Consider the following 23,185-nt stretch of genomic DNA (forward strand, 5'->3'; position numbering starts at 1 on the left):
TCTGGCATAGGTATTTTCAATTCCTCATATAGTCTGGATATACTGTGGTTTATTTAGCCAGGCTTCTTTTATTCCATAGGCATTTAGGTCACTTCCAACGTGACCCTCTACTGCAGTGGTTCTCAACCTTTCTAATGCCGTGACCCCGCAATACAGTTTCTTCATGTTGCGGTGACCCCAAACCAAAAAATAATTTTGGTGGCTACTTCATAACTGTAATTTTGCTACAGTTATGATTTGGAATGTAAATACCTGATATGCATTATGTATTTTCCGATGGCTTTAGGCGACCCTGCCGGGGTCGCAACCCACAGGTTGAGAACCGCTGCTCTACTGTGTTTAACACTGCACAAAGGACCCCTGTATATATCCCTGATACATGTGTCAGTGTTTTGCCTGGTTAGACCCAACAAGTAGATTGCAGTTCATGGGATGTGGTGTGTGTTTTAGTTTTCATACATGCTGTCAAATTGTTTTTGAAGATAGTTGCACTGGTATTCTATTTGCATGAGTAGTGTGTGAGAAAACAGTTCACTATCCCTGCACAGTGACATTAAACCTTCATTTTTTTTTTTCATAATGGCTTCTCAGTTTTGTTCTAATATCTATTTCTAATATCTTTCTCTTTTCCTGACTACTGGTGAATTTTTGGCTCTTTCTAATGCTCCTTCATGCCACTTTCCTGAGTGAAGACTGTTGCTATGTAAACTCAGACTGAGGACCATGAGTGTAGAGCCAGTGGGCATATGTGGCTCACAGATCCTCCCTTTGGGGGGCACCAGTTCAATGCCATTACTTTCTAGCCTCCCTTTATGCCTTTTTCCTCCTGTGGTGCTATTTCAGGAGTCGCTACACCTCTAATTTTAAAGCCATGGGGCCAAGGATGACTTCTTAGTCCTGTAATTTTCTCTGTGTAGCTGTCTAATTTTGTGCTTTGATTTGGGGGGCATGAGTTTTTGCCCACTTATTCATTGTCTATCTTTTGGTTCTCTTGGTCCTTTCTTTCTCTTTTCGTTCTTTTTCTTCTATCTCTACCTTGTTCTTATAGGCCCTTAAATCTTTATATGCAGCTCTTCTTTTAAGTTGTATTTTCTCCTTGCCCTTCTAGCCTAGCGGTGGTCGCTCCTTCAGAGACATGGACGGGAGGGAGCAGGAGGCTGCATATAAGTCCCACAGGAGCCAGACCCAGGTGCCCGGCCACCTCGCTGTTTTGAGAACATTATGCTATTCCCAATATGGTGACTTTGCCAAAATCCATAAAAAAGGAAAAAACAAGTGGAATTTGCCCAATTCCTACCCTGCCTCTGGCTCACTGTAGGATCCCTACGCATGTTACATCCCCTCTTTAGGCCTTGGATTCTTGCCTGTAAAATAAGGAGTTTGGACCTTACTAGTCCTTTCATACCTTGGAATCTGCCTTTTGCTCCTCTGCCTTGAGGGGTCATCTGCAGACTCTGGAGCATCAAGTCTTTTAACAAGGAAAGACGGACAGTTATAGAGTTATTAGAACCAATGGAAGGCAAACAGAGTTAGGGAGGCAACCCAGAGACTGGCAGCAGGAGGAGTCCTTTGCCAACCCAGGGAGTGGAAGGAGGCGGAGTCATCAGTCCAGGGCCAGCTGATGGGTGCAGGAGGCCTAGTGAAGGGATTGGTAGGACTGGAATTACGGAAGAAAGGCTTGTCTGGAGGGACCCGGGACTTCAGAGGTGGTGTAGCCACTGCCGGAGTTGTTCCTGATTCAGAAAGAGGTAGATAAAAAAAGCCTCCTGTCCAATCTCTGGACAAGCCTCAAATTAGCAAAATCTGAATGGAAAAAAAGGGGCGAGAGCTGAAGGCAAGCAGGCAAATAATGCAGAAACAATGGGGAAAGGCCCTGTGCTGGATGGTCTTTCATCTCCCTCCCATTGCTCCCATTGCAGAGTTCATGGATTCCCTGGGAGGGTCCTGATTCATGCAGTGAAGGTATCAGTCTGCGAATATAACAGGTAGCTCTCTTTCTAGGAGTTGAAATAAATGACTTCTACCATTCTGGTGTCTTAGGACAGACAGCACCTACTCAAACCTCTCCCCCTCCTCCCACCCTCAGTCTGGAGCAGTGACACTTGTCCTTGCATGCACTAGGCCAGTGTTTTATGCGAGTTCTGTTGCTGGTATATGTTTGAAGATAGGAACATGATCTTACTCAACCCAATCTGTCTTTATCACCAGGGGACCTCTGGGATTGTGGGGCCAGAATCCAAATGCAGTTAACCAGCAGTATAACACAGTGACAATTACTGTTAATCAGAGAAGCTTTGCCATTTGATAGCCTCCTGTGATCTTATGCCAGTGAATTAACCTTCAGCCTGGGTTTCCTAATTTAAAAGATGTTTTTATAGTTAGGATAGGTGAGGTTCTGTAGATGGGCTAGGTTCTGCAACAGTAACAATCCCCAGAATCTCAGTGAATAAAAGTACACAAAGGTTTATTTTTCACTACTCATTCATTGTGGATCACTTGGGGATGTGTTGGTCCTCTTTCTGGCCTCGGCCCATACATCAGCTGTCCTCTTGTATACTGCCATCCTCAGGTCAAGAGAGAGAGGATTTAGATTGGTGGGAGGGTTGGTATTCAGTGTTGGCCCATATGGATCACATCCCATATGTACTCAATTTACCAGCTGGAGCTAGTTACAAGGCCTCATCTGATTTCAGGTACGCAAGGAAGTGCCTGGAGGAGGGAAAGTTAGGGATATTTGTTGGTTTGCATTATTGACAGCTCTTGAGAAAGATAATAATACCTGACTTTTCATGTTAGTTTTCATTGTTGAACTAGTAGACACAACTGTTTTCGTTATTATTATTATTCGGCATTTGATTACATGTATAGCATGCTTCACACCACCTATTTGCTTAGCAGATGTTTGCTCTCCTTTTTTTCTTCCTCCTGAAAATGCAGAAGGAGACTCAAATTGTTCCTCTCTAGATATATCACAAATTCTTAAGGAATGAAGTTTTAGACCCAGTGAGCAACCCTGTTCTTTCACGTGTGGGGTTGACAAACAGGTGATTATTGATCACTTTGTAGAGTGATAGCCTAGAATCAGCAGCTGTGTTCACTGTGTTAGTTTTCAATTTAAAAGTAACCGACTTAAAGGAGGCTTTCATCTGAGTCAGTGCAGAAACAGTCAATATGTATTATATGTCTATGAAGCTGGTCTCTAGATCAATTGCAATTAGTTTGTAGCAGATTGCATTAAAATATCTAAAATTAATACAGTGTGTGCTCTGATGTAAAGAAATTAACTGTGACCACACTGTGACTATTTTTAGTCTCTCTCAAATGTTCTTTTCAGTCTGAATATTTTTTCCTTCTTTTAACTGCTTTAAATTGGTATGTCAACATAGACTTAATCTATTGATTCTTCCCTATTTGCCTTTGAAAAATGGTCCTAGAATATGGTGCATATCTAATGTGTAATCTTCTGTTTCTTTAGGGAGCTTTTATAAAACACCTAAAACTTGTTTTTCTTGGTATGTTATGTGATGTGCTACTAAGGCTATTGAGACAATGAATGTGCTCATTATTGAAATTTTGTGTTTTTTAAATTATTACTATTTCATCAAAATTTGAAAGTTCAGAAGTCTACCAAATCAGAACATTTATATAGTATAATAGCCAGTAAGTGATGTGAGTATTGCCTACCTGGCAGTTTGTTTTTATCCCAGTGTATTTATTTCTAAAGAAGTACGGGCAACTTCAACATCGAAAACATTATTTTCAGTAATACTAAGGATAGAACAGAGAGATATATTTAGCTTTAATCATGGTAAGATTTGAATTTTTTTTAAGTGTGTGTAAATTATATTGTTTTTAATAAGATCTGAAAGACTTTCCTATTTTTAGAGGTCATTTTCTGGGAATGAGAAACTATCTGAATTAGGGGACAAAAGGACAAAAAGCAGGGTTTGTTCATTTGGACATCTAACTGGCATTTTTTTGTGTATCCTCCAGTTGCCAAGCACTGTCACATTCTTCATGAAGACACACTCTCTGCCTTTGAGGAGAGCCCCATCTAGTTGAAGGTGCTGGAACCTCTTGGGAGTGGTTCTTTGTCCAAAAGTGCTCCGTGAGTGTGCTGTAGCTTGGGGATTCCAAGAATGAAATGCTATTTTAGGGACACATTAGAGGTGCTAGAAGCGAATAGTTCTGTGTGGTACAGTCCTGTTGGCATCAGCTGGTGGTCTGTGTGATACTGTCTTGGCCATCCACCGAGTCCTTGACAGAAACCATAGGGAAGTGTGTCGGGTGACCTTCTGCCTCCAGTCTTGTGACCCAGTTGTGTGATGGATATTTTGGTTTCTTTCTGCATTGATGGCCTTGTCATGCTACCTCCCATGAGCAGTGGGTCTTTTAATCATTACTCATGGATAGAAATGAGCTCAAACGAGGTGTATTTATTTTTTCCTGTTTTTATTTTTCTGCTTTTAAAATTGGGCTATGGCTTGGATAGGGAATGCTCTTGATCTTATTGGATAAAATGAGAAGAATCTATTTCTTCATGTCATTCTGCCCTTTGGTTATTTTCTTTCAGCACAGATAAAAACTGATTGATGCGTAGCAAGGTTCCTTTCATACACCAGTTGCAGTTTTTAGGAATTAGTTTAATTAATGGTGAGTCAGGTTACTGTACTCAGCTTTGCTGTGTGAAGGAGATAATCTCTTTAAACATGTAATGATTATATCTAGACTCCATTTACTATGGTAAAGTAATGGATTAGTCTGTGGCCCATTGACCTCAAAGTGTTAAAAAAATTTCCTGAACTTCCTTAAAGTGATCAACAATTCATACAGGTATTTAAATGATAAGTGAACTTTATTTATTTGGGGTAGGAATGGGAGCGACATACACTATATAATACAGTTCTTATCATTAAAAAAATCTTTTTTTATTTTAAAATACTTATAGACTTACAGGGAGCTATAAAAATAGTGCAAGAGTTTTGTGTTTCCTTCACCCAGCTTCCCCTAATGTTGACATTTCCCCTAGTTTTCCTGCATGCACAAAACCAGGAAATAGACATTGGTACATTACTGTTAATTAGTCACAGATCTTACTGAGTTTTCATAGTTTTTAGAACTTACGTGCATTTTGCATTAGAAAAACAAGCATGAGGAATTGATGTAGTAGACTTTTTTCTTTTGTATAAAATCTGTGTTGCTAATTGCCATTTGAGGGTACCTAAAAGACTGGCCATATAGATTGACTGTTATTTCTCGTTATTAAAAAGTGTTCTCCCCCCCCCCCCCCCCGCCTCGATTTCTCTAGGCACTTCATCTAACCCCCAGACGATGGCTGAACCTGCAGGAATACCAGAGCAAGAAACTGATGGCTGACAATGGAGTGAAAGTCCAGAGATTCTTTGTAGTGGACACTGCCAATAAAGCTTTGGAGGCTGCTAAGAAACTAAGTAAGCTAACTCAGACTGGTGAAATACTTGGCTCAAATTAGTGAATTCATGGGTAGCTGTTTCCCACCGGTTGAACTGCTTTGTTGTGGGTTATGCTAACAGTGACAGATAGAGCGAAAAAGCCCAACCAACAAAACTGTTTTACAGGATAAAGCAGCATATGGGATGTCACTCTTTGATAATTCCCCTGCGTTTTAGTCACCTTTTCCTCCGGTTCTCTTATCTGTGGTGTAGTGGCACAAGGAAATACGGTTGAAGGACATGGAGTGGCAAGATGGGCACATAGCAGGTTAAGTCAGGAAAGGTAGTTGGCATCCTTTTTTCAGCCTCTTTGAACATGGGGAAAGTGCCCTCTGAGTGACTGGAGGAGAGAAAGGGGAAGAACATGTATTTCAAAGTCAAGTTGACTTTGGTTCAGTGTTTTGCCCTCCCACCTATCAGCCCTGGCTTGCCTCAATTTCCTTATCTATAATGCAAGGCTAATGGGTTTATCTCTCAATGCTGTTGTGTTATCTTTAAGTGAGACTGTACATTGATACATGGTGGGAATTAAACCAGTTTCTCTAGTTACCGATTGAGAAATTAGGAATCAGATCGTGCTGTTTTTCATGGACTTTTCTTCTGGTGGCTCCCACACTCCTCTTATCACCTGGATTAGAACTATCTAGTCTGGGGATGTGGGGAAGGGCGTGAAGGAAGGGAGTAAAGAGGGACAAATATACGGTGATGGAAAATGATGACTTTGGGTGATGGCACACAACACAATCAACAGTTCACATGCTATAGAAATGTTTACCTGAAACCTATGTACTCTTTTTTTTTTTTTTTTGTATTTTTTCTGAAGCTGGAAACGGGGAGAGACAGTCAGACAGACTCCCGCATGCGCCCGACCGGGATCCACCCGGCACGCCCACCAGGGGCGACGCTCTGCCCACCAGGGGGCGATGCTCTGCCCCTCCGGGGCGTCGCTCTGTTGCGACTAGAGCCACTCTAGCGCCTGGGGCAGAGGCCAAGGAGCCATCCCCAGCGTCCGGGCCATCTTTTGCTCCAATGGAGCCTTGGCTGCGGGAGGGGAAGAGAGAGACAGAGAGGAAGGAGGGTGTGGGGGTGGAGAAGCAAATGGGCGCTTCTCCTATGTGCCCTGGCCGGGAACCAAACCCGGGTCCCCCGCACGCCAGGCCGACACTCTACCGCTGAGCCAACCGGCCAGGGCCCTATGTACTCTTATTGATCAATGTCACCCCATTAGATTTAATTTTCTTAAATAAAATTTAAAAAAACCTGTCTAGTAAAAATACAATATGAGCCACATAAACATTTTTAAATTTTCTAAGTCACCTTAAGAAAGCTAAAAAGAAATGGATCAAATAAATTTTAATAATATATTTTGTTTATCCCAATATATTCAAAATGTGATTTCAACCTGTAATTAATATAAAGTAATTATCAGTGGGATGTTGTACATTCTTTTCTGGTCCTGCTCTTTGCCAATGCGGTTTGCATTTCACACGTCCAGGACATCTTCTCACGCTGGCCACCTGTCCTGTGCTCAGCAGACACGAGGCCGGTGGCCCCCATGACGGACACGAGCAGGGCTTGCATGTGTGTTCTCTGCCCGCCACCTGGGAGAGCACGTGTTTCTCATGAGAAGGGAACACTAGAGCGTTCGCTCACTGGCCTTGCCCCGGCAGTGCCGCCACGTTGGAGAACGTAAGGGGGAGACAGGCTTCCTATTTCAATTTGCCAATTTTCTGTGCTCCTTTAAAAGTAGAGAGTGAGGCACCTCAGCTTATAGTTGTTCTTTTATTTCTCTCTCCAAATTCCTTCAGATGTTTATACACCAGCCCCTTTCTGTGTTATGTCAGTTGAAATGTGTATTTCCTCTTTCGTTCAGTAAGTATTTATTGTTGTCATGTATTAGGCACCATGGATACAGCTGTGGAAGGTAAATGAGCCTCTTTCTCCTTAGAATGTACATTCTAGAAAGAAACCAATTTGTCATTTTCAGATGCTAAATGTAGAAATTGAGAGCAACTGATATATGATTGAAATTTTACTTTTAAGTTTACATTTAATGTTATTTGGTGTTAGTTTCAGGCAGGAGCAACCAATATTTTAAGAAATGAAAATTGGTTTCATTTTCAAAACTATCAAAATTGGTTTCTATGCTGAAAAATCACCAGTAAATTTGCCTTAAATCTGGATGAGTACCTCAGTAAACTCTGGTGATAGAATCAGTATAGGTTACAATTTGAGCCTTTTTATGTGAAAGGACCATTTTTGTGTTACACACCTGTGCTTTGAGGCCTGGGTAATGAGAGCATGGAAATGTCAAGTTCATGTTGGTCTTTGGTCTTCATTTCCTCCACTATTTTCTTCAATGTGCTGACATACTAATATTCATCAGTTTTTCATTGCAACACCTTAGTTGTTCATTGATTGCTTTCCAAGGGTCTTTCTTAGAAGAATTTGGGAAGTCAGCTGATTACCCTCTCAGGCATAGCTGGGAATTTCTCTATCAGATTTTCATGGGTATTTGAGCCTACTTAGTCATGGATTTATTTTATAAGCATTTATTCACCCACTAGTTTGTTACTGGGGATTGTATACTGTGTTTGTAAGACACAGTTTGCTCTGGAGGCATTAGCAAGGTGGCATTTATATGCTAGGTCAGGGTGCAGGGAGCGGAACAGACAGACAATGAAACAAGTTTAAATAAATGACAATTAAAATAAAAAAATTACACCCTTTACTGAGCCCTTTTGTTGACGCAGTGCCTTAGGAAGCTAACACAGAAGGGTCGAGTCAGTCTCCATAAAACTCAAAGAAGACACGGTAAAACTCCTGTTTGGATCCTGTCTGGAGTCACAGATGAAAAAAAAGAATTAAAAAATTAAAATAAACTGTTGAAAAAGCCATTTTGGCTTTTGAGGAATGGTTTTTAAGGAAAATCAAACTGGATAAACGGTTTGAGAATGATGTGGCTGTGTGTCACATCCCTGTGACAATCCTTTTCAGTGGTAGTCAACCTGGTCCCTACCGCCCACTAGTGGGTGTTCCAGCTTTCATGTGGGCCGTAGTGAAGCAACTAAAGTATAAATAAAAAGATAGATTTAACTAAAGTAAGTTGTTTTATAAAGATTTATTCTGCCAAACTTAGCGAAAATCCGACATAAAGTACTTGGTAAGTAATTATTATTATATGCTTTAACTTGCTGTAACTCTGCTTTATAAATTTTATAAAGTAAAGTTACTTCCCTACTTTATAAATCACTATTACTGTGAAACCGGTAGGTAGTTAGAAAATTTTACTACTAACAGAGATACAAAAGTGGGCGGTAGATATAAAAAGGTTGACTACCCCTGCTTTAGATGGTGGGGCCATGGGAAGGCTTCCCTGTGGTATGCTGAAAGCTAACAGGGAATTGTGAGAATGAATCCAATCACCCCATTTGGTGAATGAGTAAGTAATCCTTCTCTTGCTCAGTAAGCATTTGTTTTCTTTTTTTTTATTTTTTTATTTTTATTTTTTACAAGGACAGAGAGAATTAGAGAGAGGGATAGATAGGGACAGACAGACAGGAATAGAGAGAGATGAGAAGCATGAATCATCGGTTTTTCATTGCAACACCTTAGTTCATTGATTGCTTTCTCATATGTGCCTTGACCGCGGGCCTTCACCAGACCTAGTAACCCCTTGCTCGAGCCAGTGACCTTGGGTCCAAGCTGGTCAGCTTTTTGCTCAAGCCAGATGAGCCCGCGCTCAAGCTGGCGACCTCGGGGTCTCGAACCTGGGTCCTCCACATCCCAGTCTTGACGCTCTATCCACTCGCCACCGCCTGGTCAGAGCAGTTGTTTTCAAAGAAAGTCTCTGGTTTTTGTTGAATAGACAGTTTTTAATTGAGGGGAAATTTATAGTATTAGAAGAGAACATGGTACCAAGTCCATCTGAGTGAAAATGAACTAAGGTACGATAGTAAACATAAAGCATCCATGTCACTGAAGTTACCTGGAGAAAGTAAAATAAGAATCTGGCAGACTCCACATTTTTGTCACTATAAGATTGATAAGAACCATGAGAACAGTTGGAGTTTTATCAAATAAATTTTAGGTTAAGGTTAAAGTGGATCACGTGTATCTTTCTGATGGTCCTGAAAATGGGACCTCCACTTGATAATTATGATTGTTTTAATGGGAAAAAATTACATTGAAGGATAATATAGCTAACAGATAGTAGATGTTACATAGGATTTTATTGCCGTCATCATCATCAACAGGAGCAGCAGCATATAATTTCAGGGGGTTTACTGATGTGACAATTCAGATTTATAGACAAATTATTAGTGTAGGTAGATATTAATAAGGGAAGGGAACAAAAGGAATCAGATATTCCAGGAATCTCCAGGAGTGGGCAGCCTTGCCCCGCTAAAGGATTGCCACTCCTCCCTCCCCCATGTAGGAAGGAAAGCCTGGCTTTTCAGTCTCCCCAGGGTACAACTGTCTATCCCCAGACTGGGGGAGGAGGAATGGCAAGAGATTCCTCTGACGGCACAGGCCCAGAGGACTCAAGATGGCTCAGGGGGGCGTGCTTCTGCTTCGAAGCATGCAGTAGGGACCAAGCTGGGAAAGGACTGGGCTGGTTGAGGGGAGGACCCCTGGAAGTCTGCAAAAGATTAAGAAGCTGATTAGTTAGTTTAAAGAGGTGATTAGCCCAAGATGATATAACCTAGGCCTAACAGAGGAGCTCTTTTTTCTCTCTCACTTGGAAACACGTGCGAGCCCCACTGGTGGTGTGTTCTCTCCAGTGGGAGAGAAGCCATGCAGCTCTAGTGGCCACCGACAACCCAGCAGCGGCACAGGCTCAACGTGGGCCTGAGGGCCGTGTCAGCCCAGGAGCCGGGCGACTGAATGAGGGCAGCGACAAACTGGATTGAACCATAACACAGAATATCTGGACTTTGGTCTTTATACTGGGCTAATGAAGACAAGATTGGGCTTTCTCCTTGGTGCGATGGACGGAGATTAGACACTGGGAACCTGCAGGCAGCCTTCTATTTCAGCTCTGTTCAACCTTACCAACCCACAACCTCTCTCTCCTACGTGAGTCCTTTGGAATGCCTTCCTAGCGACTCAGTAAAAGAATACCATGTCCACTGGTGACAAAATTAGGGACATGATAATCAGTATCTTATTGGTCATATGTTAGGAGAGTTCATATTTTAATTTGAAAAGTATGTAAATGATTGAAATGCATATGCTTACCTTTCTACTTTATATTTGATGTGTTTTGAAATAAAATGACATTTTATAAAATATTTTGAACATAGATGTTGATATTAGGCATGCCTGTGATTTCCAGGAATCTCTGTACCGCTCTCTCAGAGTCTGAATCCAGATTCTTGGTTGTCTGCTGGCCATTCATTTATGGCTGTCTCCATCTCTCCTGGTCTAAATGTAACTGATCATCTCTCAGCCCTGGGTTCCCTTAACCTTTCTCTTCCTCTTATGTCCGTCTACTTAACCAACCGAGACACCTCCAGATCATCTCTAATGCCTTTCGTATCGGTCATATGCAGTCAGCTGCCAAATCCTGCCATTTTTTTCCTGCAGGAGAGTTATTTTGCAAAGCAAGGAAACAGGCAACATAAGGTTAAAAACTTGCCAAGTTTCTACAGCTAATAATTGACAAGGATGGGATTTTACCCAGCCAGATTAGATTTAATCTCCTCTCCAAGTATTTTTCCTTTTTGTTAACTCAATCATGATGTTATTAGGAGATTTTTATTAGTCAGCATTTTAAAAATGAAAAACATATTAATAAAATTAGATTGAATTAAAACTAGAAACGGCAGGTTCTAAAGAGCAATTTATAGAAACTGAAATATGCATAATTTTTTAATGATTCATTTTATTGTATCTCTTTGGGCAGTAGAACATTTTGCCATATAATTATGGAAAACTTGTTAGTTTGAACATTTGTGTATAACGGGTAATGCAAACCTTTCATTTCTCAAACAATTCATAATAAGATATTGAGTAAGAGAGCCTCATTTTCTTGCACAGAAAATGGACTTATGTCTGATTGAGAGAGTCAATTTTGTTTGGTGAATTAGGTTTTTAATCTGTGGGTAACATTTCTGTAGCAGTTCGTATGAGCTACCTTTTATAATCACGCTTTAAAGAAGGAATTTTTTTTTCTTGACTCCCAATTTTCTCAGGAGCTTTACCAATTACATATATTCTCTTCTATGGGTTAAATTTAATGTATAAAATCAATAGATAATTGCAGAATACCCACTGTGTGCATGTGTACATAATTAATCTGGATGTTGCCTTTTAATTTTCTTTAAAGATGAATGAAGGGATATCTCTCACATAATTGAAGAGGCCTACCTTGAAAGAGTGTTTGCATTAAACATAGATGAAACTTAATTAGGACTTCACTTCTTAATTTTTGGAACCTCCACCATTTTTTAATTATTCCATTCATGTTGATATGAGACTCAACATTTGATTAAGCAAGAAGATTATATTTCAAAAATTCACAGTTTTATTTCTTTTTTGTTAGGAAAGAAATTGAAATATGAATGGAGAAATTAATATTCTCTGAGCTAAAGCCTTGTATCCTAAAATGGAAATAAGGAACTTTTATTGAATTTGCCATCCTTTGGATTGCTTCTAGCTACAACATGTTTTTATTTGTTAATAGGACAACTTATTCTTCTTATTTTATATATAACCACATCTTAAAGCCCGGTGAATTACTTACACCTTTAAGGAATTGTATTTTATATAAAATAAGGAACTGCCTTTTGACTACTGATTGACATGTGGTATTAGTCCTGAAACAATTTAATAATTGCAAGCCTCCTTGATTGTTCTGGCTTTGTCATGTCATTATGTGATTAGGATTTTGTCAAAAAGATCTTATAACCTTTGTGTTGAGATGATAGTCATTATTATCATATACTGACAGATGCAGATAACATTGGTTTCTGCGTATTAAATCTTTACTCACCACCATCTCAGGTGTGCATGATTTTGAACCGACTCAGGAAAGCAAGGAAGCAAAGGGAAGGCAAACGCGGCTCATCCAAGCACTGTCTGCTCTTCAGAGATGGTGGTGCTGTGCTCAGGGTAGTTTCTGTGGCCAGATTCGATTGTTTCTGGCTGCTGCTGGCCCCTCTGTTCCTTCCCAGTTTTTGAGCCCCATTATCCTACCTCTGGTGATAATGTGAGCCTCCTAACATCTTTTTTATAATTTACTTCAGATTTATTTCAGCTAGAGTCAATTTCTATTGCTTGTTGCTAAGAACTCTGACTCACCCAGACAGAAAGTGTTTATCATAGGTCCTGAGACATAGTTAGTGCTCCATAAATATTATTATTTAAATTTATTTATTGATTTTAAAGAGAGGAAGGGAGAGATAAATAAAGAGAGAGACAGAAACATTGGTTAGTTGTTCCACTTATTTATGCATTCATTGGTTGATTTTTATATGTGCCCTGACTGGGGATTGAACTTGCAACTTCAGTGTATCCAGATGATGCTCTAATCAGTGCAGCTACCTGACCAGGGCTCAATAAATGTTATTGTTATTCAGAAAATTATTTTTTTCTTTTTCTTTTTTTTTTTTGTATTTTTCTCAAGCTGGAAACGGGGAGGCAGTCAGACAGACTCCCGCATGCACCCGACCAGGATTCCCCAGCACGCCCACCAGGGGGCGATGCTCTGCCCATCTGGGGTGTCATTCTGTTGTGACCAGAGCCACTCTAGCGCCTGAGGCAGAGGCCACAGAGCCATCCCCAGCGCCCGGGCCATCCCTGCTCCATTGGAGCCTTGGCTGCTGGAGGAGAAGAGAGAGACAGAGAGGAAGGAGAGGGGGAGGGGTGGAGAAGCAGATGGGCGCCTCTCCTGTGTGCCCTGGCCGGGAATTGAACCCGGGACCTCCGCACACCAGGCCGACATTCTACCACTGAGCCAACCGGCCAGGACCAATTTTTTTATTTTTCTTAAGTGAGAAGTGGGGAGGCAGAGAGACAGATTCTCGCATGCACCCCGACCAGGATCTCCTAGCAAGCCCCCTATGGGGCGATGTCCTGTCCATCTGGGGCTGTTGCTCTGTTGCGCAGCAACCGAGCTATTTTAGCACTGGAGGCAGGCCGTGGAGCCATCCTCAGTGCCCAGGGCCAATTTGCTCCAGCTGGGCCATGACTACAGGAAAGAAAGAGAGAGATAGAGAGAAGGGAGAGAGGGAGGAGTAGAGAAGCAGATGGTCACATCTCCTGTGTGCCCTGACCAGGAATCAACACATCAGGGACATCCACACACCAGGCCAACGCTGTACCCTTAAGCCAATTGGCCAGGGCCTTTATTCAGAAAATTTTGACTTACTAATAGTGTTTACTTAAAAATCCTTAAAGGAACCTCTTAATTGACATTAAAGGCATTCCCTTTCCATTTTCTATTGTACATATTTTTGCAAAGAGATTTCATATTTATAAAATGCAGTTTAGTTTTCTCTTCTTCCTGAGTCTGCAAGTATTACTTTCTCTGGTCATCTCCTTAGAATTTTTGTGTGCTAGATTATCTTTTCCCCAACAGTTTTATGTTCATTGAATAGAAGCGGCAGGATAACCAGGGGTCCCCAAACTTTTTACACAGGGGACCAGTTCACTGTCCCTCAGACCATTGGAGGGCCGCCACATACAGTGCTCCTCTCACTGACCACCAATGAAAGAGGTGCCCCTTCTGGAAGTGTGATGGGAGGCCGGATAAATGGCCTCAGGGGGCTGCATGTGGCCCGGGGGCTGTAGTTTGGGGAAGCCTGACAGAGGGGCAAAATAAAGGCAGGTTGTGGGCAGGCAGGCTTCACATGTAGCCTCCTGTCAGTTTCCTGAGAAACAAATAACAGTGCTTTGAAAGTCAGTGCCTCAACTTGAATTTGGGCAGTCTAAGAAAGTGAGAATTAATTCATCTTTGCACACTTTAACCAATAAAACTAATAGTGGCATTTAACCTTTGGCCTCCTCCATGTGCCTGACGTGTGTTGAGCTTTTTGTGAGTGTGAGCTCATGTAGTCCTCATTTAAACTGAAAGGAAGGCTTTCTTTTAGGAACTGGTTCTGCCTCATGTGATTGTGTATCCACAGCAACTGACAATTTTACTTTCTGTCTTTTTAGTGTATTATTCATGGAGTTATTTATTACCTTGTTTCTTTTAAAGCTACCTCATTGTGAATGAACAAAGACGTTATATACGGGTCTCATTTTCCAGGACTGTCTTGTGAATTACTTTTCCTGGGGCCTTTGACTCACCTAGGGTACCTTTGGTAGTTCTCAATGTCCAGAGGCTGCCTTATGGGGTTATAAATATAGAAAACCTTGCCTGGGGGAAGGGGGCATAAGAACTAGCTCCATACTATCTGTCTGTCTGGATATATTGGCCTTTAAAAGAAATCTTAAACATAGACAAATCTCTTCTGATTATAAAAGGAGTATGCTTATTATTTTGATTTTAAAAGATACAAAAAAGTACAAAGAAGTAAAAACCTCCTCCTGTCCCCTTAGGCAGAGGAAACCTGATTTAGGATTAACATATTTTCTTCCATTTTTATGCATTCATTCCTGCAGTCAGAAACATTAATTTTTATGTACATTTTATATAAATCTAAATGAGAGGGAATGTTTTTGAACTTGGGGAAATATTATTTATACAGTTCTGTATCTTACTTTTAGAATTTTACATTATAACATGAACATTGCCCAAATACTATTTTTTTCTCAAAAATATTGTTTTAATGGTTGTATTTTAATCCATAAATTGGCTTTTATTTTCTATTATGACTTAATTAGATTGTTATTATTTTCTTTTTTAGTAAGTTAGGTAATGTGAGTTTCTGTAACCCACAAACTGCCATTTCTCAGTAGCTTACTACAATAAAGAGTAATTTTGTGGTCACATAAAAGCCCAGTGTAGTGCTCTTGGTCTGCCTCTCTGATGACTCATGGAGCCAAGCTCCTTTTATCAATCCACTCTACCCTCTTCAACACACACGTGGTCCCACAGATGACCTGGGCATTGTCTTCATTTCAGCCATTTAAAGAGGGGAAAAGCTTGCAGTTGCATGTGGAGATTTTGCAGGACCACAACACTTCAGTTCACATTCTGCTGGCCAGAATTCATCAGATGAACATAAGGAATTGCAAGAGAGATGAGGAATATCATCCCAGAGCACACTGGGAAGAGGAAAGAGGTTTGGTGATCGTGTAGCAGTCTCTGGTATTTCAAAGTTGGGGGAAATTTGTCTCTGTTCTTGGCTTAGAATGAGCGTGGACTGTATATACAATCAGAAAATAGCTCTCATCCCAGTTCTACTATAATTACTTAAGCTACAATTTACCTGACTATAAAATCTAGGATAATAATACATGCTTCAAGGAATGATTCAGATAAAAAAGACAAACGTAACACATGGCTCATACAAACAAGGCAGTCAATTTACCTTTTCTTTTGGTCTGAATGAGCAAATTTTTTCAAGCCGTCATAAAAGGAATGTATTAACAACAGCTGTTAGAAACATGAACAGCAGATAAAAACTAAAAATGTTCAATGCTTTTGCAATAACACCTGACTGTTAAACTATATTTAGTGTACAACTCATCAGATGATTTGATAATTAATATATTACTCATATACTGTTGGTTGATATTTTCTAGGGACACAGCTGTGTATGATATCAAAGTTGCATAATTTTGAAAGAAAATGAAAATTGTGCTTTCTTTACATTGCAACATAATAAATATCACCTAAGGAATTTTGCTTTTAAAATGCTACGCTCTTCCCCAAGGTGGTTGTTGCAGGAGTTGGCAATTCTTAACAGATGTGCATAAATAACTAAGGCTCCACTTGAATCTACTAGGTTACCTACAAAAAAGTCTGGAAATAAATTGAGAAAGTTTAAAATACATATTTATTGCTTGATCTACCTTAGGATGAGAACTAGATGAATAAACAAACAACCTCAATTATGTATTTTTTTTTTCTTTTATTCAACATGGAACAAACTAAGGGATTTGTGGGTCTGTTATTTTTCTCAAATTAAATGTGGGCCAAGTATTAGGTTTTTTTTCTTTTTTTGGAAGCAGATGGGCTGTGGATGACAGTGGGGAAATAGCCGTGCTAAAAGTGTTTGATATGCAAAAGTCAGACTGTTCCCAGTCTTCAGGTGGGAGATGTATCCCTGAAAAACAGCTTCACAAAAGCCGGTATTTCCTTTTTAAATAACCTACGCAGGAGTATCATAAACATGAAAAATCTAGATCCTTTTATGACTTTACTGTTTCTCTGAATCCCTCACTACGGTTTTCTTTTTAGCAGATTCAGGATAAATGCACATGGCCTGTCATGCATGACATAATCATGTTATGTCTCTGACACACTGCCCCTTTGTGCTGTTTACTAGTGTGTGCCCACATTGGCTTCTTCCTGCCTCTGTCCATGTGCTTTTTTCCACAGAGTGCCTTCTCACCCAGTGGAGATCACTCTGTGAAGTTGGTCTTAAATTGAAGTCCCAAATTCAATGTCTTCTATATGCTGGCTGTGTACTCTAGGCAAGTTATTTGCTTTCTAGAATTCTCACTTTCCCCATCTGTAGATTGGTTAAATAATAATCCTTGCTTCTCAGGGAGCCATGAGAGTGAAATGAAGTCATGGATTTAGCAGAGTTGTGTACCCTAGTGTCAGTAATGGGTACCTGGGATTGTTATCATTGTATTATTACCCACTCATTTTGGTCCAGCATAACTGTTCCCTCTTAGTGATACCTTCTGGGAGACACTGTGGTGGTGTTTAAGGTGGGCTCTGGAGGAAACGGCCTTGGTATGAAACCTAGCTCCATCCTTTATGTAGATGTGTTATAACTTCACTAGGCTCCATTTCCTCATCTGTAAAATATGGGCTATCAGTTATATCTACCCCATGGATTTAATGGGAGGAGTAACCTAGGTCTTAAAACAGTGTTTGGCTCATAGGAAATGTGGGTAGATTTTGTCATTATGTGTGTACATATACCTCCTTATTTCTTTATTTGAGCATATGGACATATAATATTATAATAGTTTCAGGTGTATAGATACATGTATATATTGAGAAATGACCACTACAATAAGTATGTAAAATCCATCACTACAGTTACATACTTTTGTGTGTGTGAGAGAACTTTTAAGATTTTCTGTCCTAAAAACTTTCAAACATATAATAGGGTATTATTATTAACTCTCGTCCCTGCTATGTACATTCTCATGACTGTTTTCTTTTATAGCTGGAAATTTGTATCTTTTGTTTCTCTTTACACATTTCACCCACTTCCCACCTCTCTTCTTTAGCACCTATCAATCTGTTCTGCTTTTATGACTTTTTTGTTTGTTTGAGATTCTAAATACAAATGATGTTATACATTATTTCTCTTTCTCTGATTTATTTCACTTAGCACACTATCCTCAAGTTCTGTTTATGTTACAAATGGCAGAATTTCCTTTTTTATTTTTTATGGCTGAATAATTTCATTGTGTATATAACACAATTGATTTATTTAGTGAGCGAGAGAGAGACAGACAGGAAGGAGATGAGAAGCATCAACTCATAGTTGTGGCACTTTAGTTGTTTATTGACTACTTTCTCATATGTGTCTTGACTGGGAGGCTCCAGCAGAGCCAGTGACCCCTTGCTCAAGCCCGCAATCTTTGGGCTTAAGTCAATGACCTTGAGCTTTATGCCAGCGACCTTTGGGCTGAAGCCAACGACCATGGGGTCATGTCTATGATACCATGTTCAAGCTGGCAACTGCATGCTCAAGCTGGTGAGGCTGCACTCAAGTCAGATGAACCTGCACTCAAGCCAGCGATCTCAGGGTTTTGAGCCTGGGTCCTCAGCATCCCAAGTGGATGCTCTATCCACTGCACCACCACCTGTTCAGGCTAACACATTTTTCTTTGTACATTCATTCATCAGTGGACATTTAGGTGGTTTCCATGTCTTCACTTTTATAAATAATGCTGCAATGAACATGGGGATACAGTATCTTTTTGAGTTTGTGTTTTTGTTTCCTTTGGATAAATATACAAAGGTAGGATTGCTATATCTTCAGTAGTTTTATTTTTAGTTTTTTGAGGAACCTTTATACTGCTTTATATAGTGGCTGCACCAAAATACGTTTCCACCAACAGTGCAGATGTTGTCATCATAGTGCTGTGGTTTTGCTATTACAATAAGTGGGACACTTTGCATCTCAGTGAGCATGGAGTGGGGATCAAGGATAGCTTAACTTGTGTGGTCCGTATCCTGGAAAGAAGCAGCACATTCCTTATGGATAGTTGTAAGTTGACCTCTCACACAATACTTTTCATATAAGAACTAATGTGTGTTCCCATAAACTAGGACAGGAGATATCAAGATTCATCTGGCATGTAAAGTTTTCCTAAGTGTTAGCATGGATAACCATCTGTATTGGTTTGCTTGGGACAGACTTAGAGCTATTATTCTAGAACTGTTATTAATAGTCATCCCATTCACTCTCAAAACTGTCTCCATTTAAACAATAAAGTATTTGGTCACCTTACTCAAAGAGTAACTTTAAGGATGACTCCTTGATAGCAACTGCCCTTACCATAAAGCCTGTTCAGTAGGAGAGAATACAGTCTGTATTATCTCATTACTTTGTGCAGCTTTTAAATTAGGACGAACAGAAGAAAGGGCCTTCCTGACACCATTAGGGAAGCCTGCAGGGAGCTGGGTATACAGACAGTAGGGAAGGACAGGGCTTGATCCCAGGGCCAAGGCTGTTTCCCATTCATCTTTGTATTTCAGATACCTCAAGCATAGTGTGTGTTCCAAAAGTGGTTACAGAATGGAAAAGTCAATAGGGGAACAGACAACTCAGGGAAATTTCCATCCAGGTTAATAGTTGTGGGGAAGGACTTCCGTGATGTATGCACCCAGTGAATTTTCTCTAAGGCCACTGGGCCATGTCTGCAGCTTGATTTAGGGGAAGGCAGTACTGAGGGAGCAAAGCCCCGTGGGCCATGGTGGACAGCTGGGAACTCATGAAGAGAAACATCAGCTTGGCCGCTTTGCCTCTGCCAGCTTTGTGGCAGAAATTGGTCCTGAGTTCTTTTCAGGCTGGTCTTCCTATCTGATGCTACAATATAGCCATGGTTAAAATGCAGGGATAGTCAGGTCTTCTGGTATTGCCAGGAGTGAATCAACAAAGACAAGGAGCTTCACCTTCTGCCAGGTTCTCTCTGAGCTCGAGCAGGGCATGGTAATGAACGTCCCTGGTCCATAGCGGCTTTTTGTTCTATTTATATCAACCAGCTCTCCTTTTAGTTATAGGATCTTGGATGCGTGTTCATTTCAATTGCATGGTCCTCCATGTATTCTCATTTCAGTGCCTTTTTTTTTTTTTTTTTAAGAGACAGAGAATCAGAGAGAGGGATAGATAGGGACAGACAATCAAGAATGGAGAGAGATGAGAAGCATCAATCATTAGTTTTTCGTTGCGACTCCTTAGTTGTTCATTGATTGCTTTTTCATATGTGCCTTGACCATGGGCCTTCAGCAGACTGAGTAACCCCTTGTTCAAACCAGATGAGCCCACGCTCAAGTTGGCGACCTCAGGGCCTCGAACCTGGGTCCTCCACATTCCAGTCTGATGCTCTATCCACTGCGCCACCGCCTGGTCAGGCATTTCAGTGCCATTTTTATCACTGGCTCCTCTACTCTTAGAAAAAAAAAAATTTTACGGAATTAGACAGTAGCTTTCCATCCTTGTGAGTGTGTTGTGTTTGATATGCTTTGACAAAATAAGAGAAGGGATTATGAGGAAACCTAGGGAGAGTTCAAAAATACTTGTGATGTAAGTAACTTTTTCTCTACATTTTATTTATTAATTGATTTTACAGAAAGAAGAAGGGGGAGAAGGAGGGGAGTGTTGGATTATTGTTCATTTATTTATGCATTCATTGGTTGCTTCTTGTATGTGCCCTGATCGAGGATTGAACCTACAATCATGGCACATCAGGATGATGCTCTAACCAACTGAGCTACCCGGCCAGGGCAAGTAATCTTTTGTCTATGCAGTATTAATTCATTTAACAGTTATTGGGTGCCTGAAATGAGTTAGGCACAGAGGTTGGTTGAGCACATGGATGACTAAGAATGGCTGGTGTTTGCAAGATGTTCACTGCCTGATGGAGAGACTGATGTCTAAATCCATAGGAGTTCAGAGTGGGCATCTGATGATACATGGCCAGATGTCGGGCACACCGAGGGGAGGTGGCCTGTATCTTTGTGGGTGTGGAGCAGTCAGATGCAGGGTACGGCTTCCGGGATGAATGAAAATTACATTTCATTTCTGACTCCTTGTTAAATCTAGCGCATTTACTGAACAGACTTTATTTTGAATGCAAACCTTGGCCTTATTCTTTTATCTCCTTGGGTGTCATGGAAATGATCCTCAAAATGATTGGTTAAAAACTGGCAATACTCGGCTGGCCACCACTGGGCTCAGGTGTGAGCTCAACCTTGCCCGGCTGGGGAGAAGGGGGCGTGCAAAAGCGGTCAAGCTCAGCTGCCGGCAGCCTGTAATCCAGCCTCCCGGAGAAGGGCGTGAACCCCGGAAAGGGTGGAGACCAGCCCCAGAGCAAGGGTAGAGGAGCACAGCCTTGCCCCGCCCATGCAACCCAGGCTCTCGGTCTGACTTGGTAGCCGGCTACTCCCGTGGGGGTGGAGCCAAAAGCCCAGAAGAGGTGAAGTTCTGCTATGGAGCTGAGCTTGGGCACGGAGCCCACTGCCCTGCAGTAGAACCAAGGCTAGCAGCTGTTCCTTGAGTGGGATCCTCCTGCAAGGGCAGGGAGAAAGCTCGGAAACAGGCGGAGACCCGCAGCTGAGCAAAGGTGCTCACCAGTGCCCTCAGGACCGAGCATAACGTCACACACGGGGGCAGGGCAAAGGCCAAGGCCACCAACCCTTGTGCACCCGAGCACGTGATCACAGCCACTCCTGTGAAGAGAAAATGCGGAGGCAGAGAAATACAACACAAATAAACCAAGAGAAATCCCCAGAAAACGACCTAAGTGAATCAGATATAACCAAATTACCAGATGCAGAGTTTAAAACAACGATTGCTAGGATGCTCAAAGATACTAGAACAACCATAGATGGCCATTACGAAAACCTAAATAAAGAGATAACAAATATAAAAAAGGACGTTGAAATAATAAAAAAGAATCAGTCAGAAATGACAAATACAATATCTGAAATAAAGAATAAAATGGAAGGAATTAAAAGCAGGATGGATGAAGCAGAGAATCGAATCAGTGAGTTAGAGGACACAATAAATAAAGGCACGGAAGCAGAGCAGAAGAAAGAAAAGAGACTCAAAAAGTCTGAGGAAACTCGAAGAGAGCTCTGTGACAACATGACAAGAAATAACATCCAAATCATAGGGGTTCCTGAAGAAGAAGAGAAAGAACAAGGGATAGAGACTTTGTTCAAACGTATTATAGCGGAAAACTTCCCCCAATTAAGGCAGGAAAACATTTCACATGTTCAGGAAGCACAGAGAACTCCATTAAGGAGAAACCCAAAGAAACCAACACCAAGACACATCATAATTAAAATACCAAAGCTAAATGATAAAGAGAAAATATTAAAAGCTGCTAGAGAAAAAAAGACTATCACCTACAAAGGAGCCCCCATAAGGATGACTTCTGACTTCTCAACAGAAACACTCGAGGCCAGAAGGGAATGGCAAGAAATATTCAAAGTAATGCAGAACAAGAACCTACAACCAAGACTACTTTATCCAGCAAGGCTATCATTTAAAATTGAAGGAGAAATAAAAAGCTTTACAGACAAAAAAAAACTCAAGGATTTCACTGCAACCAAACCAAGGCTGCAAGAATTGCTAAGGGACCTGTTGTAAACAGATCAAAGGAAAAAAAGAATATAGCAAAAGAAAAATACAGTTTTAAAGAAAACACATGGCAATAAACAATTACATATCAGTAATAACCTTAAATGTTAATGGATTAAATGATCCGATCAAGAGACATAGGGTAGCTGCATGGATAAGAAAACAGGACCCATACATATGCTGTCTACAAGAGACACACCTTAAATCAAAAGATGCACACAGACTGAAGATAAAAGGATGGAAAAAAATATTTCATGCAAATGGAAATGAAAAAAAAGCTGGGTAGCAATACTTATATCAGACAAAATGGACTTTAAAACTAAAACCATAGTTAGAGATAAAGAAGGTCACTACATAATGATAAAGGGAGCAATCCAAAAGGAAGATATAACCATTATAAATATCTACGCACCTAATATAGGAGCACCTAAATATATAAAGCAGACTTTGATGGACTTAAAGGGCGAGATCAACAGCAATACTATAATAGTAGGGGATTTCAATAGCCCATTAACATCATTAGATAGATCCTCAAGAAAGAAAATTAACAAAGAAACAGCAGACTTAAAGGACATATTAGATCAACTCAATTTAATAGATATCTTCAGAACCTTTCACCCTAAAACAGCAGAATATACATTCTTTTCAAGCGCTCATGGTACATTCTCTAGAAAAGACCACATGTTAGGGCACAAAAGTGGGCTCAACAAATTTAAGAAGATTTAAATCACATCGAGCACTTTCTGTGATCACAATGGC

General features: G+C 40.7%; 1 protein-coding gene and 1 non-coding gene across 2 annotated transcripts in view; both read left to right on the top strand.

Moving 5' to 3' along the window:
• The window catches only part of SUCLG2 (succinate-CoA ligase GDP-forming subunit beta), a 330,134-nt gene that overhangs the window by 68,818 nt on the left and 238,131 nt on the right, over positions 1-23,185 (top strand). Inside the window, exon 2 of the mRNA XM_066244600.1 lies at positions 5,309-5,450. Coding sequence (XP_066100697.1) covers positions 5,309-5,450 — 142 coding nt within the window. The remainder of the gene's footprint in view (positions 1-5,308; positions 5,451-23,185) is intronic.
• On the top strand, positions 8,205-8,323 carry LOC136314860 (small nucleolar RNA SNORA26). The gene has a single exon (XR_010727432.1). It is a non-coding gene; the product is annotated as a small nucleolar RNA SNORA26 (small nucleolar RNA).

The sequence above is a fragment of the Saccopteryx bilineata genome, chromosome 10, assembly GCF_036850765.1.
Source record: "Saccopteryx bilineata isolate mSacBil1 chromosome 10, mSacBil1_pri_phased_curated, whole genome shotgun sequence".
Classification (NCBI taxonomy): Eukaryota; Metazoa; Chordata; class Mammalia; order Chiroptera; family Emballonuridae; genus Saccopteryx; species Saccopteryx bilineata.